The sequence below is a fragment of the Amphibalanus amphitrite genome, unplaced genomic scaffold (assembly GCF_019059575.1).
Source record: "Amphibalanus amphitrite isolate SeventyFive unplaced genomic scaffold, NRLGWU_Aamphi_draft 001172F_arrow, whole genome shotgun sequence".
In the NCBI taxonomy this organism is placed as follows: Eukaryota; Metazoa; Arthropoda; class Thecostraca; order Balanomorpha; family Balanidae; genus Amphibalanus; species Amphibalanus amphitrite.
This window is the reverse complement of record NW_024882666.1, coordinates 99,318-116,300: the sequence shown is the minus strand read 5'-3', so window position 1 is coordinate 116,300 and position 16,983 is coordinate 99,318. Positions and strand designations below refer to the sequence as shown.

Sequence of the window (16,983 nt, the reverse complement as noted above, 5' to 3'; positions counted from 1 at the left end):
ATCGCTAAAAGTACGACGAAAGACCACGTTCAGCTGTGCTTGATACTGATAGTGAAAAACTGAAAGAGTGAAAGGCGTGTAAAACGTGTAAGACTCCTTACTCCTTAGACGGTTGATATGTGCCCCTGAACAATTATTAGGTTGACAAGGTATGAAGAGTGAAGAGGCGAAGTGGGGATGACCTTTGTCTTCTTCCTTGATTGATTGATCACAAACAGATCCACGACTGGAGGAAGCTCCTTAGAGAAAGATTATCTCTGAAGACATTAAATGCGGTGCGAGCGACTTTAGCGAGTGTCATTTGAGCGAACGTCATTTGAGCGAACCATTTTCAGCGACTGGCAACTTAGCGAATATCAAATTGAGCGATTATCAAATATAGCGATTATCAATTTAAGCGAAAGCTATGCTTCAGCGACATCTATTTCGTCGACTACAGTTTGAGCGACTGTCATTTCAGCGAAGCACTTCATCGTCCCGTAACGGTGTATTTTTTCTTTTTCCTTTTGCGAGCGTACGTACAACGAATGTTTCCGGAACTTTTCATGGTTATCCGGAACTGGATGGCGGATGTCACGTGCAAAGTTCAGACATTAAGCTCCAAATTTAATGCCACATTTCTCAAAAATTTCAGCGGTTCGATTTCACCCCCCCCCCCCCCCCCCTGCTGTTTGCCAATCAATAATGATGACCAAACGTTTGTTCAGAGATTCATATTGCTTGTGCTGTTTTTCGCGAAATTCCCCCGCTTGAGTTTGGATCAGTTCCCCATGTTGTAAAATTTGTTCTTGCCCTAAGCAACGTACGAATTTTCAGATATTTGGGTGAGGTCCCTGAAACATAGACTGGATCCCCCTGTGCCATCCCTCGAGTTTATAATTGGTCCTTGGCATTCCTTCCATCGTCCTATCTCTCACGTTCCACATTTCCAGATCAAGGTTGCAGAATGAGGCCAGATATTTTTGTGGTTTCCAAGCTTAAAAAGCAAATTTTTAATTTGCCGCTTGAAGCATGACACATACCAAGCGGGTATTCCAAGGGCAAGACTTCCCGAAAAGTAGCAAATGATTGACTTCCGTCGCGTTCGGTTTCGCTGTAACTGTGTTCGCTCAATTGGTCCCCCATTGACCTCCATATATTCGCTCAATCTGGTTTCGCTGATTCTGGTCCTCGCTTAAGTTGATAATCGCTGTGATTGAATTCGCCGACTTGGCAATCGCTGAAATAGTCAATCGCTTAAATTGATAATCGCTGAAAAGGCTTCGCTCAAATGTCGTTCGCTGAAATGACGCTCGCTCAGGTGTCGCAGAACCCATTAAATGACGTCGTCAATCTTGCTAACGGTTTTGTTCTTTGCTGTGTCACGAAGCGAGAATGCAACAAGTCCTGAAGAAAAGCTTCCAGAGCCTGCAAGTTTTTCAATACCTCACTATTATCCCCAATCTCCATGGCAACCAACGTTGCCATGGCAACCGACTCGGAATGCGTTCTCTTTGAATGGGAACCCAAAATATAGCTCCAATCCTAACGGGTCAATCCATCCTGGAAGCTCACAAGAAACCATCGGGTCAGACCTGAAAGCGCTATCGTCGAGTAGAAGATCCAAAGTTAGGGAAAATGATGGGAGAGGAAGAGAATGGCGAAAAGGCTCGGGAGACAACGCCCGCAGACGAGTCGGTGAGTCACACGTGATCTCAGAATCAGGTGGAAACCAGAGACCCAGTGAGAACGACGATCCATTCCGAACCGCTCACTTCTCTGTGCGCCCACTGAGTATGTCTCCATTAGAAAAACAGCGTCTCGAAAGTGAAAAGTTTCGCGATTCTGGAAACGTTCCGACCGACCATCGGCCCTTAGCGCCCGATGGGCAGGCCCAAAACTACGAAAGATATCCCCCACACGCCTCACAAGACCCAACTCGAGGCGACACGCCATCCCAAACCTACCGAAGTCGCTATCCCTCAGATTTCGGCGCCGGGTTCCATTCCGGTCCCGGAATCTCTCAAGGTTATGGCCAAAACTTCGGCCCCGGCTATAACGGCCGTCAGAACGGCGGCTTTGGCTACAACGGCGGCTACGGCAGCAGCAGCTACAGCGTTTACAACCAGGGATACAGCGGCTCATACAACACAGCACCCTCGTCAGGAATCCGAGGCTGGTACGACCGCTTCCTCAGCGGCATGTCAGGAGGATATGGCGATCAAGAGGAATGTGACTGCGTGGCTTACAACCTCCTTGGTCTGGGGGCTGCGGCGGCAACTTCGGCAGCGCTGGCGGCCATCTTTCTCTTCGCCAACCTCACCAACGTCGGCCGGTCGCTGGAGGAGGAGTGGTCACTCGGTGTCGAGGTCATCGACCTGACAGCGTTCCTCGCCGAGCCGTTGGGTCACCTATCGCGAGGAGAGCGGGTCATATGGGACGGTAGTGATCCGAGGTCAGCGTTCGGCCGAGTGCTACATCAGCTGCCGGAGGGAATGATGCAGAGGTCGCTTCTGGATCTCGCCGAAAGAATCAAGCCTCACGCATTGGCCGATACAGCTGTGAGAGCGGTCTGTTATGGTTCAGGTTACAGAAGTAAAAGGCGAAAAGAAAACGGGACCTCAACAATTACAGGAAGATTTCTGGATAAAATTGGAATCGGCGCAAGAGATGGTGAGTACCCACTGCACGAATGATAGGTATTGGTGATAAGTTCATAGGCGTGTACAAGTCTACTACGCTTTTACTTGGCTGGTCATATGTGCTGCGAGTAATACATACTCTAAGTTTCCATTCAACAAAACAAAGCATTATTACGACTCCAACTAGATTATCCAAAGCTGTATAAGAAGTAGCTAAACGCTTTTAGTTAAGTCAATTCCTTGACATAACGTAGAAGCTAGAAAATTGCGAATCAGCTACGTTACTGTTGAGCTATCGTCACAACATGATACGTTTTCCCGTTACACAGACAACTGTATCTAACACTTCAATCAACTGTCGTGACGAAAATATCCACTCGTCCCTTTCCGACTCTCATGACATATTGACATGAACTTCTCCAGGTCATAGGTGAGCTCAAAGACATTCATGAAGAGCTCATAATCTGCATATTCGAGGCATACATGTGAATTTTGTTAAAGGTGTACTGGCGTTCCTTTCTATGTACGACCAATGTGTGACTGTTTCACTGCAACGACTTGAAATTTATCGATGAGTAATACATACTCATGGCCGACGGCCACCGCATATACGACACATAACCAAGAAACAATTGACATTCACGACACATGGCATACGTAGCAGTGATCTGACCTCCTGACCTAGTACTCGTGACCCGTTCACATCACACACATCGCAGCCCTCACGGATACCCAACGGGCTGTCTGTCACGGTTCAAAAACCACCCGCCGTCTCAAACTCGCGAAAAGCACGAAACATGCGCACCGACGCAAACGGAGCATAACTGCAGGCATAAACCACGGCTGATGGATGGGTTAATAGGGGTGCACCGTTACAAATTACCTCGGCGTCAAGCAGGGGTCTTGCCGGGGTTAGTCGTAGGTGCGCAGTGCTAGGGGTGGGGTCGCCAAAGGAAGGGGAACCTCGTCGCACATCCAGAGAGCGGCTCGTGAAGCGTGATCAGGCGCGACTCAGCACGGACGAGTGACACCGGACGAGGCTTGCAACATTTCTGTCTGTCAGTGGCGCTTAGATAAGCATTCTGGTTGCTCTGGACATCCTTTGGATCTTGCAATACAAGAAAAACTGGCTATTGAAGACTGGCTATTGAAGAGAATTTCGATATTCGATCAAGAAAATAGCCCGGAACGGCAGAGTGCCTCTATTAATTGAAAGCCCAGCTTAACAAACTGCTTTGAGATAGCAAATTGTTAAGCAATTTTGGCATGACTATTACGTTATCACAAGTTGAATTTGCTAGGCACCTACTAATGCATACTGAAGTTCCTAGAAGCCATTTGAAGTAAGATCCGCGATTCACCCGACAAGCACAACGTACCAAAGTGAAATCATGGGCTCTAACTTATGCATTGCGATAAGTGATCCGTGCTTCTAGTGACCTGACGTGAAAACCGTCCAGCCCCTGCTTAGACAGCCACTATGAAGCCACGTTCGGTCTGTCTTCTGGTGATTTTAGCTGGAGCCATGTCCCTATCTTCCCTAGGTCTTGAGATTCCCTCCGGAAATCATTTAAGTCTCGCTCAAAGTTCATCTCGCAGTCCTCTTCCATCCCTTCCATACGCAGTGGCCGAGAGCATACAAAAAAGAAGCGCCTCAAAGTCTCCTAAAGCAAGCGTCGATTTGGACTCGGGCAGGAGAAACTACAGCGCAACGACGGACATCCCGGCTACGAACGGAAATCCGAGTGCCGATTGGGGCACCTCGACCGTCTTCCCGGGTCCGGACAGAATAAGAGCAATATACGAGCTCACTCAGGCGTCTCTGAGACCTGACGGAGTGAATTCAGTGACAGCCAGCTACGGCGAAAATATCCGCGCTGCTTGGGGAGAAGATAACTTCAAAGTGAACGATAAAAACGACCGTAATAGAAGAGGGCGTTATAGCGAATCGAAATACAATGACGATCAGGTCTACATGGACACTGCTAACACTCCCATAAGAGAGACGACTATGTCCTCTGATAGAGCTCAATACAACAGCTACCCTTCATCAGCCCTCTCAGGGACGGGTCCCTCTGGACTCTCCAGACGTCGGCTGTGGCGCGACTGGGGCGACCCCTATAGCAGCGGCGACTGGCACGACATCTACAATGCACGTGGGGAGTTTGGCGAGCAGATGTCGGCCAGCGGAGGCGGCTACGGAGGGGGCACTTCCTACGGATATGGAGGCTCTCCGTCCTGTGAGTGCACTCAGTACGATGTTCTGGGACTCTTAGCCGGAGGAGCAGCCCTCGCCGGCCTGGGGGCGTTCGTTCTACAACAAATCACAGCAAACAATGGAGGAGGAAGGGCTCACGAAGGCAACTGGCTTCTACAACTGCCCTCATTTCTACGCACCAGCAATCACCTAGACAATTCGGCTGATTTTTCGTCGATGCCAAGTTTTTCAAGCCTCCTGCTGGAGCCGTGGCATCGTCTTACACACGGTGAAGGCGTGATATGGGATGGCAGTGACCCAAGATCCGCGTTCGGACACCTGCTGTACCAACTTCCCGAGGGGTTCATGCAAAGGTCACTGACCGACCTGGTGGCCAAAATATCGCCGCGGGCTATGGCAGACGTGGCCGTGCGCGGTGTCTGTACCGCCTCGGGCTACGGAGAGAAAGAAACTGGTGACCGGCCTATCTCCAGAAGAGAGATTAGGGACGACCCTGCCAGCGCGAGAAGTGGTGAGAAGGGGAGGGCTAATTGGGATAGGTATCTTTTATTATAATATGTCGTTCGAGAGCGCTCCTGCGTAGTGCGTACACAAATTAAGGAAGTTGTCGGTACGTAACTGAGATTATGATGAAAAACCGTAGCCTCATATGCAATCGGCTGTGCCAAAGTTGTAAGAAATGAATCGTTGAAATCTCCTCCGGCGTTCGGGAACAATTATAGCAAAGTATGCAACACATGAGACAGGTAGAATGCAAATGAGTAGTTTCTGTGCATGCCATTCATTGCGACAACATCTTTAATGCAGTCACACCCACAACGTAAGCATGTCGCCAAGTGAAAAAGTATTCATCGCAATTATCGGTACATGATAAAGTGACATAAACACTTTTCTAATCCCTGAACAAAGACCACCCCTCTCCTAAGCTTCTTCCATTTGACCCACAGGATCTATCAATATCGACATAAACAATCGATAGCCAAAAGCCACCATGTTCAATGCCCACTCCCCCTTTGATCCTGCAGGTTACGCCAGCTCGGGAGGCAGCTGCGACTGTTTTGCGGGCATTGTGGGTGCCTTGGCTGGGTTCGCAGCACTGGGAGCGCTGGTGGCCTTCGCCATCGCTACGGCTACCACTACCACCACGACTACAGCAGCCCCGGCAGGCACCGGAGGCAGGGCGCTGATGCCGCCAGGTGGGTGGTTAAGGAGGTTGGTGGGTTTTAATGACGAGTTCAAGGAGGGGTTGTAATGTGTCCATGAAGTAGAAGTCTGACGTCGTCGTAGTTACACCTCATAAAGATGTATGTCTCACGTGAACTCTAATAAAGGTGGGAAAGAGCTGGGAAAGAGTTCGTTATGCGTAGTCACAGCGCATTCAATAGCCATTACAGATGTAGTAGGGACATTTGGAAAAGTAGTGGCTAAAATGTTAGTTTTAACAGCACCTACGGCACGGGTGCTGCCGAGTTCTGCCCTCTGATGGTGGCAAATTTCACTAATGATAAAAACAACAGCCCTCCAATACCTTCACTAACCCATCTCGGCCAATGCCAGGCGACTTCAACCACTAATTCTACCAGTTCTTCCCCTGCTCGCAGACGGAGGAGGCATGGTGGACCCCTTGACGTCCAGCTTCGTGCAGAGGATGCTGCTTCTGCTGACTGAGGAGCAGGAGTGCTTACCTCACCAACTTTGTGTCCTATCCAGAGACGCCCGCGAGGCGGGAGACCCATATTCTACACTGGTGCAGCTTGGAAGGTGAGAAGTGAGAACTGCGCTATGATGCGCTAGCGTTATCGTTATATGTAGCTTGGTGGTGCTGGTCTGAGTCTGGTGGTACCGACTTTTGGCAAGACTGGTGATTCTGATTACTCGGGCTGAGCTTGATGATTGCGAGAAGTGATGAACATGATTTGCCTCGTTTTGCGAATGACTAATGCCCTTCGAGGAGTTCGACACTTCCGAGTATTCAGTTTTGGCTGTGATCTTAGGAAGACAGCATTGCAAACGTCCATACTTGCACAATCAAAATGCAAAATGAATACATGTAACTAATATTTCATCCTTCGTTTCAGTTTGCCGCTTTCGTGGTTTTTGACAAAAACCATCGGCGGCAACATGCCCGAGTACTGCAGTGGTCTGATGACGTCACAGGTTCGAGGCCAGTGTCTGCACACACCGGAAAGATGCCAATCCTAGCTAACAACAGGACGCCGGATGGAAAGGACTGTGACTTCTAAGATGGGAGAAATCCGTGGCGAATCAACAGACTTGCCAATGACCAAATGGAATAGCGATCACAGTGCAATGCTTTCGGCATTTGAAGCCATAACTCTACGAATGACGCGACAGCTCTAACAGTTACTAGTCGCGACATCTGACATCTTTATTGTGGCGCCGGCGAGGTTGACCAATGGCCACCAGCCAACAAGTTGTAAAAGGAGCCTGGCCTCAGCTCGACAAATGTGATGGCATTCCTTGCGGGAGACTGGAACAATGTTCAACACGCGTATTGTGAACTGTTTTGGGGAAACCTAAAAACAGGACTTTGCTGATGCCTAACGACTGAACAAAGGAAGCCACAGCCAGCGGCGAAAGAGCATCGATCTAACAATGAATAATGAGGCGTTAATGAAGGATCACGACCACTAGAGTGGATGATAGTTTATCTGGGTAATGATATATTTATGTCTAGTGAATTAAAAATGAACGACCAGAGGCATTTAAGATAAAGGCATTAAACAGGCCGACCACTCTCGAGTGTTTTGACCTGCTTGGATGTCCCCAAAGGTATTCAATATATATTCCATAGTCAATTGTTTTCATGAAGTCCTTATGTTCACCTATGTTTTACGTAGATGTGGTATTTGTATGACCTGCGGGAGGTATGCCTCGGATTGAATCAAGGTTAGTCAAAGGACTGGTGCTCTTTCAACCTGCAGTCTCCCATATATGTTTGATACGGTCACATTAAAGTCACCGCCCGTTTGCTTACATATCGATCAATGATTCCGTGAACCGTGGGGACTTCACAAATAATCATTCTCGTCCGAAGACTTCTCGACCGCTCGATCGCTTGCTAAGAGATGTGCATTGTGCACTACTGACCCCACACAGAAAACATCAAGCCGAAGAGGTTGTCGCCAGTAACTAGTAAAGGATTCCGGCAAATGTAAAGAAAGGTAACGGAACATGAATTGGATACTTCCAGCCGCTTCACGTGTGAAAACCTGGAGCCCACACTTCGTCACGCTGCTGAATCGCCAGCCCACGACGGTCCAGCCCAATATCCGGCCGACCAATACGGTCTATTTTCGCCGTATCAGCGGGCCGATATCGACCTTACGGCCGGAGCGGCGCATTGAACGCTCCCTCCCCTGACCCTGGCAGCCCATGCTAGCCGTATCCGTCGCTGTAACACGCGTGTATTCACTGAAGACTGGGTCTTCCCATGGGGTTTCGAGGTATACGCCACCAATGGGACATGACAAGGACCTCGTGAAGTAGAAAATAAACGGCTCTGGCTACATTGTTTGGCTACCAGTTATCACGGGCCCGTGGCTGAGAGCTTGCTTTCAATGGCGAAGTAAGCACTTAGCACAGCACGGGTAAGACAGATAAGCAATTATTGGTTGTTGGTAGGCTAGGCTGTAAAGGCAAATCGGAGGCTGGTCAAAGCTTGATGTAAATGTGCTCTCGTATGTGTTATGTGCGTCTATCCCAAACAGTTTCGATAGGATAAACCTGCCAGTAGTCAGTACTGATATCTGCAGTTTTTTTTTACCCAAAGCCTTCCTTCAGGACATGTATCTCAATCTCAAGTCTGTGTAGGTCATTGTTTCAAAATGTTATTGAGGCTGTACGCCTACACCTTTCTTTCTGAGGCCCTCCCCTGGCAAACTGGCTTCCGCCGCTTCCGGGGCCACGCCACACATTCATTGTTGCAACAAATTCAATTTTTGTCTCAGCTGATGCCTACTTGATAGCTCATGCCTGCCAATTGGCACCTCCAAAAGAGTTTCGTGGTTCGCAACACACCCTTCCCCGTCGTCTATGACGCATGCAGAGCCAGCGGTCGTGGATTCACCTTGGCCCGTGAGAAGGACGCTCCGTCCTCTCAGGCTGTCAGCCGTTCCCGTGCCAACGCGTGGCTCCCAAGGTAACGGGTAACACCTATAGGCTAGCCCAACGCTGTCATCATATATGGGGGTAAATAAATCGTATGTATAACATTAAAATAAAAACAACTTAGCCTCCAGCATGGCAGCCTCCAAGTACATGTGTTTCCGTGCTTTAAAACGACAACTCTAAACCAAACGCGTTGCACTATTCCCGCCACATTTTGACCTCGTGGCATTTCCCGCCACTCGGCGCGCAGAGGGCGCTGCTGACTGCTGCCAGCCCCGCGCGCCAGTTTTTGCCGCCATCGCGGCCGCGCCCCAACCACGCGGTCGCGTCACGCCAGTGCAGTGGAAAACTACCCGGCTCCCAGACCAGTTGTTGACTTTAGAGCGGCCAGATTTCAGCGGACGAACCCGGAGTGCACGCGAAGCCACGTGGTACTCGTTAGGCCAAATGGGATCTGCGAATACAGTGGGGAGACAAAGCAGAAGTGCCGAAACTGAGGTTCGACATAAGCTGGCAAGTGGCAGCGGTTGCATGCCGATAGTGCTGCGATTGATGAAAGAACCACCCCATCCTACCTTTATCCTCACATGTCCATTCCGCAGTCTGAACTTTGGGAATAACGGTCGCAAGTTAATGAGTTACGACCCCACTGACAAGTTGGCCAAAAAGCGATTTTAGGGTGGGAGAGAGGAAACTTTCGACGTCAAATACTTCGATGCTGGTTAGGATGCTCTTTGAATGATACTCATATGTTTACTTCGCCATACTAATCGTTATTTCAGTTCTCTGAAACCTGACGGCCTAAGCCAGGGAACTATGACCGTGAACGTGTCCGCCGTGCCAAAAACCGGCCGCTCTAGCTTGGCACGCCGCCCGCGTCTGCCGGCCGGACCTTCCAAGGCGAAACAACGCGCGCGGGGCCGGCCGCTTAGTAACCCAGGAGATGACTAATCCCACGCGACCCGGAGGTAGCCAACGATTGGACAGAGGGGATCGAAGTCCTGTTGTTGCAGCCTTTACGAACCGATGCATCTCAGGTGGAATTAGGAATAGAATCGTCAACAAGACACTTCAGTCAATAATCAGCCCCCGAACGGCATAGTCCTCAGAATCAGATCCCGCTGCGCTAAGAAAACCACTTGCGCTTTCTTTCGCGTACTCTCAACACTTTCTCAAAACACAGAGCAGAAAGCGAAGCAGTGTATTTCCGAGAACATCCAAAACTGCGTGCGTCGTTTTCTACGAACACCGGCTACATTATCAGGAATGTCACAGAATGTTTCGAATAGACTGCAGGACAAAGCCCGCAAAACAGGACAGATATCGCTCCAACCGCAGTGCACGGCGTGCCTAAAGATGCGACCACAAAATGCCAACCAATCACGAGCGGGGACAAACAGTGCAGATCACGCGTTGCGCGACCTCGCAGCCAAAACAATCACAAAACACACGAACCACCGCGCAGAAGAATTGCTGACGGATAACCGCATCTGCAGTGCGGAGTCGCGAATGTCGCGGTACTATCTCGCCAAACAGATGCTAATTGACACGAACGAACGTGAGGAAACATCGCCAGAACGTCACGAAATTCACAAAAAGTCGCCATATCCAGCGAGAAAATCAGAGATCCAGGAGAAAGATCGCTATTGGCAGCGCTGATACAAAGTTGGGACTCGCTCGGTGCGCGAGTGGGCGACCATCGTCGTCACCGTGGCATCGGGCGTTTACTTGAGCTCATTGCAGTCGGCAATGACGATCTTCTTCTTGGTGCTGCCAGACGAGGTGCCTGTGGAAGGGGAGCAGGGGAGGGTCAGTGACGCGCCGACCACCTTCGTGCCGTCGCGGACCGGCCGACCACAGTCGATGCGGTCAATGAGCGACGCTGGCCGGTCGAGCGCGGTTTATGCCAACGTAATAGGCTGTTGATTGCCCAGTTCCCGGGCTGTGGTATGAAATAGCCTAGGGTCGTGGCTCCAGGCGGTTCGGCGAAATCAGCCCCAGCCCCGTCTACAGAAAACATGACTGCTTTTGAAAGCAGTGCCCAGAAATGGTATTGCTAGAAACTGCTAAGGATATAAAAAACTGCGTGACTTGACGGAGAAGAAAGCACGAAAAAGCGAGCCTGTGGGACATTACGGTCAAGTCATTCCGACATATGTGGGCTTCAGGATTGCACCTGCAGATAAAAAATGCGTGCAAACGCCGCTTGTTATATCTGTGAAAGCAGATAGCAACTAACGAATACTATAAAAAAACAGCACCAGCATACCATATCTCTCCATCATCCCGACAAAACTACCCTCACTCCTTTCTCTTCCTTTCCTGAAAGTTCCACCAGCCTCCCTCCACCCCCAACCAAGCTACTTTTACCCATCAACCCTTCAGCATAGTCTCCCCCAAGCACTCACCGTAGCTCTCAATCTTCTTGACCACGTCCATGCCCTCGACGACGCTGCCGAAGACGACGTGCTTGCCATCCAGCCAGGAGGTCTTCACCGTGCACAGGAAGAACTGGCTACCATTGGTGTTGGGGCCTGACAGAGAACACATTGGGGGAGCGTGTAGATAATACTTTGTATGCAGTAACAATAGTGTCCAGTGTGTAGTCCATTGGGGCCTGACCCTGAACACATCGGGGAACGTGTAGATAATAGTGGATTATACCGTAATGTGTAGATAAAGTGTACCATTGCCGATGCCGCTGGTGTTGGGGCCTGACCGAGAACACATCGAGGAGCGTGTAGAGAATACGGTATGGGGCAGTGTATGTATAGAGAAAGTGGAACTAGTTAATGTTGCTGTTGGGGAATGGGAATGAGAACAAGGCAGAGAACGTGCGGATAATAAGGTGCTTGTATGCAGTAACACTAGTGTTTAGTTTATAGTCAGCGTTGGGGGCTGCCGTTTATCTGTGGTCGTTTGTATCGGGGTCTGACCGAGAACAAAGTGAGATGGCCTTGAGAAGCAGTCCTTGACGCCTGACGCACCCAGTCTAACCGTAGAATAATTGGCGTGAGTGCATGGTAACGACTTGGGTTTGCGGCTTTCTTAGGTTATACACTTTCAGCCCGTCCGGCAGACGACTTCGGCCGTTGGCGACAGGAGACAAACGAACTCGATAAATATTTATCCGCGGCATGCTAACACAAGCTTCCATCAAGCTTAGGGTTTGGGATCCCTTGACTACGAGTGGCACCCATGGCACCGGTTCTGCAACGGGAAACTTAAGAAAACTTTTACATGTTCGACATGCATTATCTGCAAAACTTAGTTATAACTAAATTGCAAGGAGTAAGGACCTTACTTAACGTGGGGGAAGTGCTCAGGAAATTCATAGTCTCGATCAAGACAGCAAGGCTTGGATCCACACTCGCTGGAACTGTTATAAATCCACTCGCATACGGAATCAAGCTGTGCAAATAATCATACCCGCGTGGGAACAAAGGTCAACAGGTACCAAAGATAAGGTACTTCACCATCGTGGCCCGGTGAAAGACCAGGGGACCCATCTTATTGACACGACAAACACTCCACTCAATATCAAGCCGCCCCAGACGCCAGTGGCCATCAAACCGAACCTGCTTTTGAAATTATAAGGGCACAGCTAAATAGATAAGTCAAAAAATACAGATATAGAGTAAGTTAGGGCAAAAGGGCGGTAGGGAAATAGAGAATAGATATGATTAGATAAGGAGAGAGAGAGAGAGAGAGAGAGAGAGAGAGAGAGAGAGAGAGAGAGAGGCCACGCGGCGTGCTACTCACCGGCGTTGGCCATGGACAGGATGCCGGGGCCGGTGTGCTTCAGGGTGAAGTTCTCGTCCTCGAACTTGGTGCCGTAGATGGACTTGCCGCCGGTTCCGTTGTGGTTGGTGAAGTCACCGCCCTGCGGGGTTGCAGGAGTTGGGCAGCGGTCAGTAATACATCTTTGGCACTCACTGAATGAGATTCCGCAAAGGGTGAAGAAGCCGGGGACGTGATATTTTCCAGAGTTTTTTTAAGAACCCAATAAAGTACCCACCTTAAACATTTTTCAGTTTTCCATTCCAGCTATCGATTATCATAAACAAAACGACCATGGCAGGATTTATTCAAGCTATGGTTGAATGGAAAGTGTCCTTTTTCATCCAAACAAATAGGAATGTTCGGGAAAGTGATAAAACTGGGCTACTTCAATCCTTTAGAGCAATGTCAATATCCTCCCTCTATTACCTAGTAAATTTATGTTGCGAATCATATGAAGTACAAAGAATTTATAATAAAAATCGGAGGATCAATGATGTGACGGTCTCATTGACCGAAATTTCTCATACCCAAGATCACTTAATTCAAAGTCGCGATATCCTAATCCCTATTTCCTGACGCCAGAGCGACCCGTCATCGCAAAAACCTCCGACGGGCGGCTGGATAAAAACTGGTGCGGCCCGCCTCGCGTCCGACAAACAAACCGCCTGGCAACAGCGCCGACCGACCGCCGTAAACGGACGGCGCGGCTGAGCGCCGCGCGTGGGGGCCAACCCGGAGCAACTCACACAAACATGGCAGTACGGTGACACGCTACTCGGCAACAACGCATTTACTGTCATAAAGACAATTGGTAGGATAAGCGAGAGGCGAGAAGTGAGCAATCCGGCCCGAAATGGCACGTAGGAATTTTAAAACAACTGGGTAGCACTTAACCGATGCGTTTCATCTTCACTTTTAATCAATGGAGGCGGAGCGCTACAGTAATTAGCATGCTGTCGAATGAAATATCCCGTGGTCCCTCACCTCTCGGAGACCCGCGTTCCCTGATATCCACCCCACCCGTCTTCCCTCAGATACCCTTTCTGAGGCCCGTGTTCCCTCAGATACATATCCTCTCGGAGACCCGAGTTCCCTCAGAAACCCTTTCTGAGACCCGAGTTCCCTCAGATACATATCCTCTCGGAGACCCGAGTTCCCTCAGATACCCTCTCGGAGACCCGAGTTCCCTCAGATACCCACCCCACCCGCGTTCTCCCAGATGCCCTCTCTGTTCACTCACCTGGCACATGAAGTCGGGGATGACACGGTGGAACGAGCAGCCCTTGTAACCGAAACCCTTCTCGCCTGTGCACAGGGCGCGGAAGTTCTCCGCAGTCTTGGGCACAACGTCCGCCCGCAGCTGCAGAGAAAGCACAGACGTCAATACTAGACGCTGGTGGCTGCTAGATAGATGAGAGATAGAAGACAGAGGACAGATAATGATTGATAGATTGTTGACGACACTGCAGAACACATGGACACACTGCTATAGTGCATCCTGGCGCAGTGACTGACACAGGCATTAGGCGGCATCATCCGGAACCCCACTAATAAAACCTATACTTGCTGGTCGGAGGGAAGCACCCAAGCATTCAGGACTGGGAAGCATCGAGTTGAGCCTCAATGAGGATAATGCGTTATTACTGGCATCAGCCACCACTGGTTCAAGTCTTGAAAGTATGATAAGTAAGGATAAGTATTAAGTAATTAAGTAGGAGAGGAGATAAAAACTTGAAATGTACAGTCTGTCTTAAAAGTACCGCGCAAAGTGACGGTGGATCCATCTAGCCTGACCGAGAAAGGGCCTGATTTAATTTGAAAGTCACCAACCAATTGACCTAGGGAATGGACGAGGATGTCAATTGCTTCAGTAGGTAATTGACCTAGGGAATGGACAAGGATGTCAATTGCTTCAGTAGGTAACCCAAATTTACAGGCCCTTCCTCGGTCAGGCTCAATGGATCCACTGTCGCTTTGTGCGCCGTGCAGTACTTTTAAGACAGACTGTACATACATAGGTATATTCCATGTTTGGATTGGGAAAATCTTTTCAATTAGTTATTCCTGGTTCATTAAAAAACTATTAACACTGATCATGATATAGGATGGCACCAGACATGTGCATAAATCTGAGGGATCTCAGATGTGATCCCACAGATCCTGATCTTGGATCAGACAGGATCATAGATGCAGAAAAGGAAGAAGGAACCAGGATATGATATCTATCCTGGATATCCATCATAAGATATCCAACTCTTTAACTTATCGAGAGATCGCAGGGATGGTAAAGATAAGATCCATATCTTATTTTTTGCTTGAGACCCACTGAGATAATGGATCCTCAACTATTTTTGGTCAACACAGAAATCCTTTTAAAAAATAACCTGTTGCAACTCAAAAGTGTTCTGTTATAATGATTTTATGTGGTGAGTTTGCCCAACTAGTGGAACCAGCAATAGCAGTGGGCAGACCCAGCCAGTCACCTGGGCCATTAGTATTACCCACTGCACATCTTCCATTTTCATTACAAATGAAGATCAGTCTCTCAGCAACAAGATTCCATCCCTATATCAAGCTATGGAACAGTCATGATCATCACTCCAAACAGAAATGGTACAAACACAGTAGGAAATGGCAATGCCAGCAACTATTACATAGGTACACCACCATAAACTATTCAACAGCTAGGAAATGAAATCATTAAAAGGAAATACAAAAACTCAGGTGCATATAGCATAGGTAAGGTAAGATCCATCAAAGCCCATACATACACCGTGCACCATAAGAATGAGTCGGGGGAAGTTTGGTAAATTGTTGTAATTTTAATACGTGCTATTTATAACACATGCCAAAAATGATAATTCTGCTATTTATAGCAGCAATGAAGCTGATTTCAGTCCTCAGCAAGTAAACACAATTTTGGAAATATAAGCACTGATTTTGGGAAAGTGCTGTGCACGGATACGGAGTCGGAGTCGGTCGGAGTCGACAGTTGTGACCGGAGTCAGAGTCGATTTTAGAAACCCGAGCTGGAGTCGGAGTCACCAAAAATCTGTCGACTCCGCAGCCCTGCTAGGTCTGCGGAGTCGGAGTCGGGAGTTGGAGTCGGTCGGAATCGACAATTCTGCCCGGAGTCGCAGTCGGTAGGAGCTGGTTTTTGACAGCCGGAGTCGGAGTCGCCGAAAATCCATCGACTCCGCAGCCCTGGATCCGTGCACCTTGTGTAGTTCTTCTCCATTATATCATGTTCCATTACTTTAAAGTTTCTAAATGCAGTTTATCTCTTTTTGCCATACTTTGTTTCATCTTGTGTATGAATTTTGAACTCAATTGGCAATCTTGGAGTACTACAATGATTTTTACAAACAATTACAATTGATACAATTTATGGTAATCATATGCGCTACTTTTTTTAGCAAGTGGGACGGCAATTCACACAGTTGAGAGGGCAATTTGGTACCTGATTTTTTATATCGGAAAGCTCTTCTTATAAGGGTAAAATTTTGGGTATTACTCTTCCATTCAATTAACAATTCTTCAGCAGTGATAAAGAATGAATCTGCTCAAACCAGACTGTACAAAAACTGTTTTTGAAAACCCTTCAGAAGAGCTAAAAAAAAGCACAGATCGTCGTGATTTAAGCACGTGTGCCAAAATACCACTTGCTTACTGACAACCGTCGACAAAAGTAAAACTTCCCGGGAATGGAATCGCCTAGGCTTCAGTTTGAAGGACAAATCTGCAGCCTTATCCTTACCTCCATGACGATGCGTCCGAGAGGAGCACCATCAGCAGTCATATCGAAGTAAACCCGGGGCTTAGCCATTTTGTGAAATTTGTGAGACAGGCGAAGACAGCCAAAATACAGGAACCGGCCTTAACGACAAGAGTCGAGCGCAGCACAGCCGGAAATTCCAACAAAACCCGGCGAACGCGGTTTGTGCTACCAAATTTTATGATGATTTCGGTTACATTCAAATTTACATGTCAACCTAATTCGAATCACAGATGTATTGAGTCATATCAGATATTGTACGAAAAGCATTATTATTTTATCACAAAATATATATCGTAAATTTGTTACAATCAATGTACTGACGAAAGATCAACTAATGAATGATTTTAGACGAAAGGGATTTTCAGTACGGTAGGGAGATTATTGAGATGGCAGCATGTGGAAGGTTGTGGAACCGGAAACAACACGATAGTCACCGCAGCTAAATTACATGG

General features: G+C 48.4%; 2 protein-coding genes across 3 annotated transcripts; one reads left to right on the top strand and one right to left on the bottom strand.

Annotated features, from left to right (window-relative positions):
• Positions 1-471: 471 nt before the first annotated feature.
• Positions 472-8,371, top strand: LOC122370833. 2 transcript variants are annotated; one of them, XM_043346769.1, is made up of 4 exons: positions 472-2,652; positions 5,865-6,035; positions 6,441-6,600; positions 6,918-8,371. In XM_043346769.1, exons 1-4 carry the CDS (start codon positions 1,320-1,322, stop codon positions 7,039-7,041), a joined length of 1,788 nt encoding a protein of 595 aa, XP_043202704.1. In that variant the 5' UTR covers positions 472-1,319; the 3' UTR covers positions 7,042-8,371. The 2 variants fall into 2 exon arrangements, with proteins under 2 accessions (XP_043202704.1, XP_043202705.1); XM_043346770.1 differs by lacking the exon at positions 472-2,652 and adding an exon at positions 4,771-5,350 and having other exon boundaries at positions 6,918-7,658.
• A 1,786-nt stretch (positions 8,372-10,157) lies between these two features.
• LOC122370835 (peptidyl-prolyl cis-trans isomerase-like) lies at positions 10,158-16,897 on the bottom strand. Its single transcript, XM_043346772.1, has 5 exons — positions 16,511-16,897; positions 13,994-14,113; positions 12,733-12,853; positions 11,379-11,504; positions 10,158-10,756 (listed from the first exon to the last, which is right to left on the bottom strand). The coding sequence occupies exons 1-5, from the start codon at positions 16,577-16,579 to the stop codon at positions 10,695-10,697; spliced, it is 498 nt and encodes a 165-aa protein (XP_043202707.1). The 5' UTR covers positions 16,580-16,897; the 3' UTR covers positions 10,158-10,694.
• Between the last annotated feature and the right edge of the window lie 86 nt (positions 16,898-16,983).

Bases quoted from the DNA above. Each gene is read 5' to 3' on its own strand.
- LOC122370833 (XM_043346769.1), top strand. From the start codon at position 1,320: ATGACGTCGTCAATCTTGCTAACGGTTTTGTTCTTTGCTGTGTCACGA. The intron at 2,653-5,864 runs GTGAGTACCCAC...TTGATCCTGCAG, and splicing joins TGGAATCGGCGCAAGAGATG to GTTACGCCAGCTCGGGAGGC. The intron at 6,601-6,917 runs GTGAGAAGTGAG...CCTTCGTTTCAG, and splicing joins ACACTGGTGCAGCTTGGAAG to TTTGCCGCTTTCGTGGTTTT.
- LOC122370835 (XM_043346772.1), bottom strand. From the start codon at position 16,579: ATGGCTAAGCCCCGGGTTTACTTCGATATGACTGCTGATGGTGCTCCT. The intron at 14,114-16,510 runs GTAAGGATAAGG...CTTTCTCTGCAG, and splicing joins TCGGACGCATCGTCATGGAG to CTGCGGGCGGACGTTGTGCC. The intron at 10,757-11,378 runs GTGAGTGCTTGG...CCCCTTCCACAG, and splicing joins CAAGAAGATTGAGAGCTACG to GCACCTCGTCTGGCAGCACC.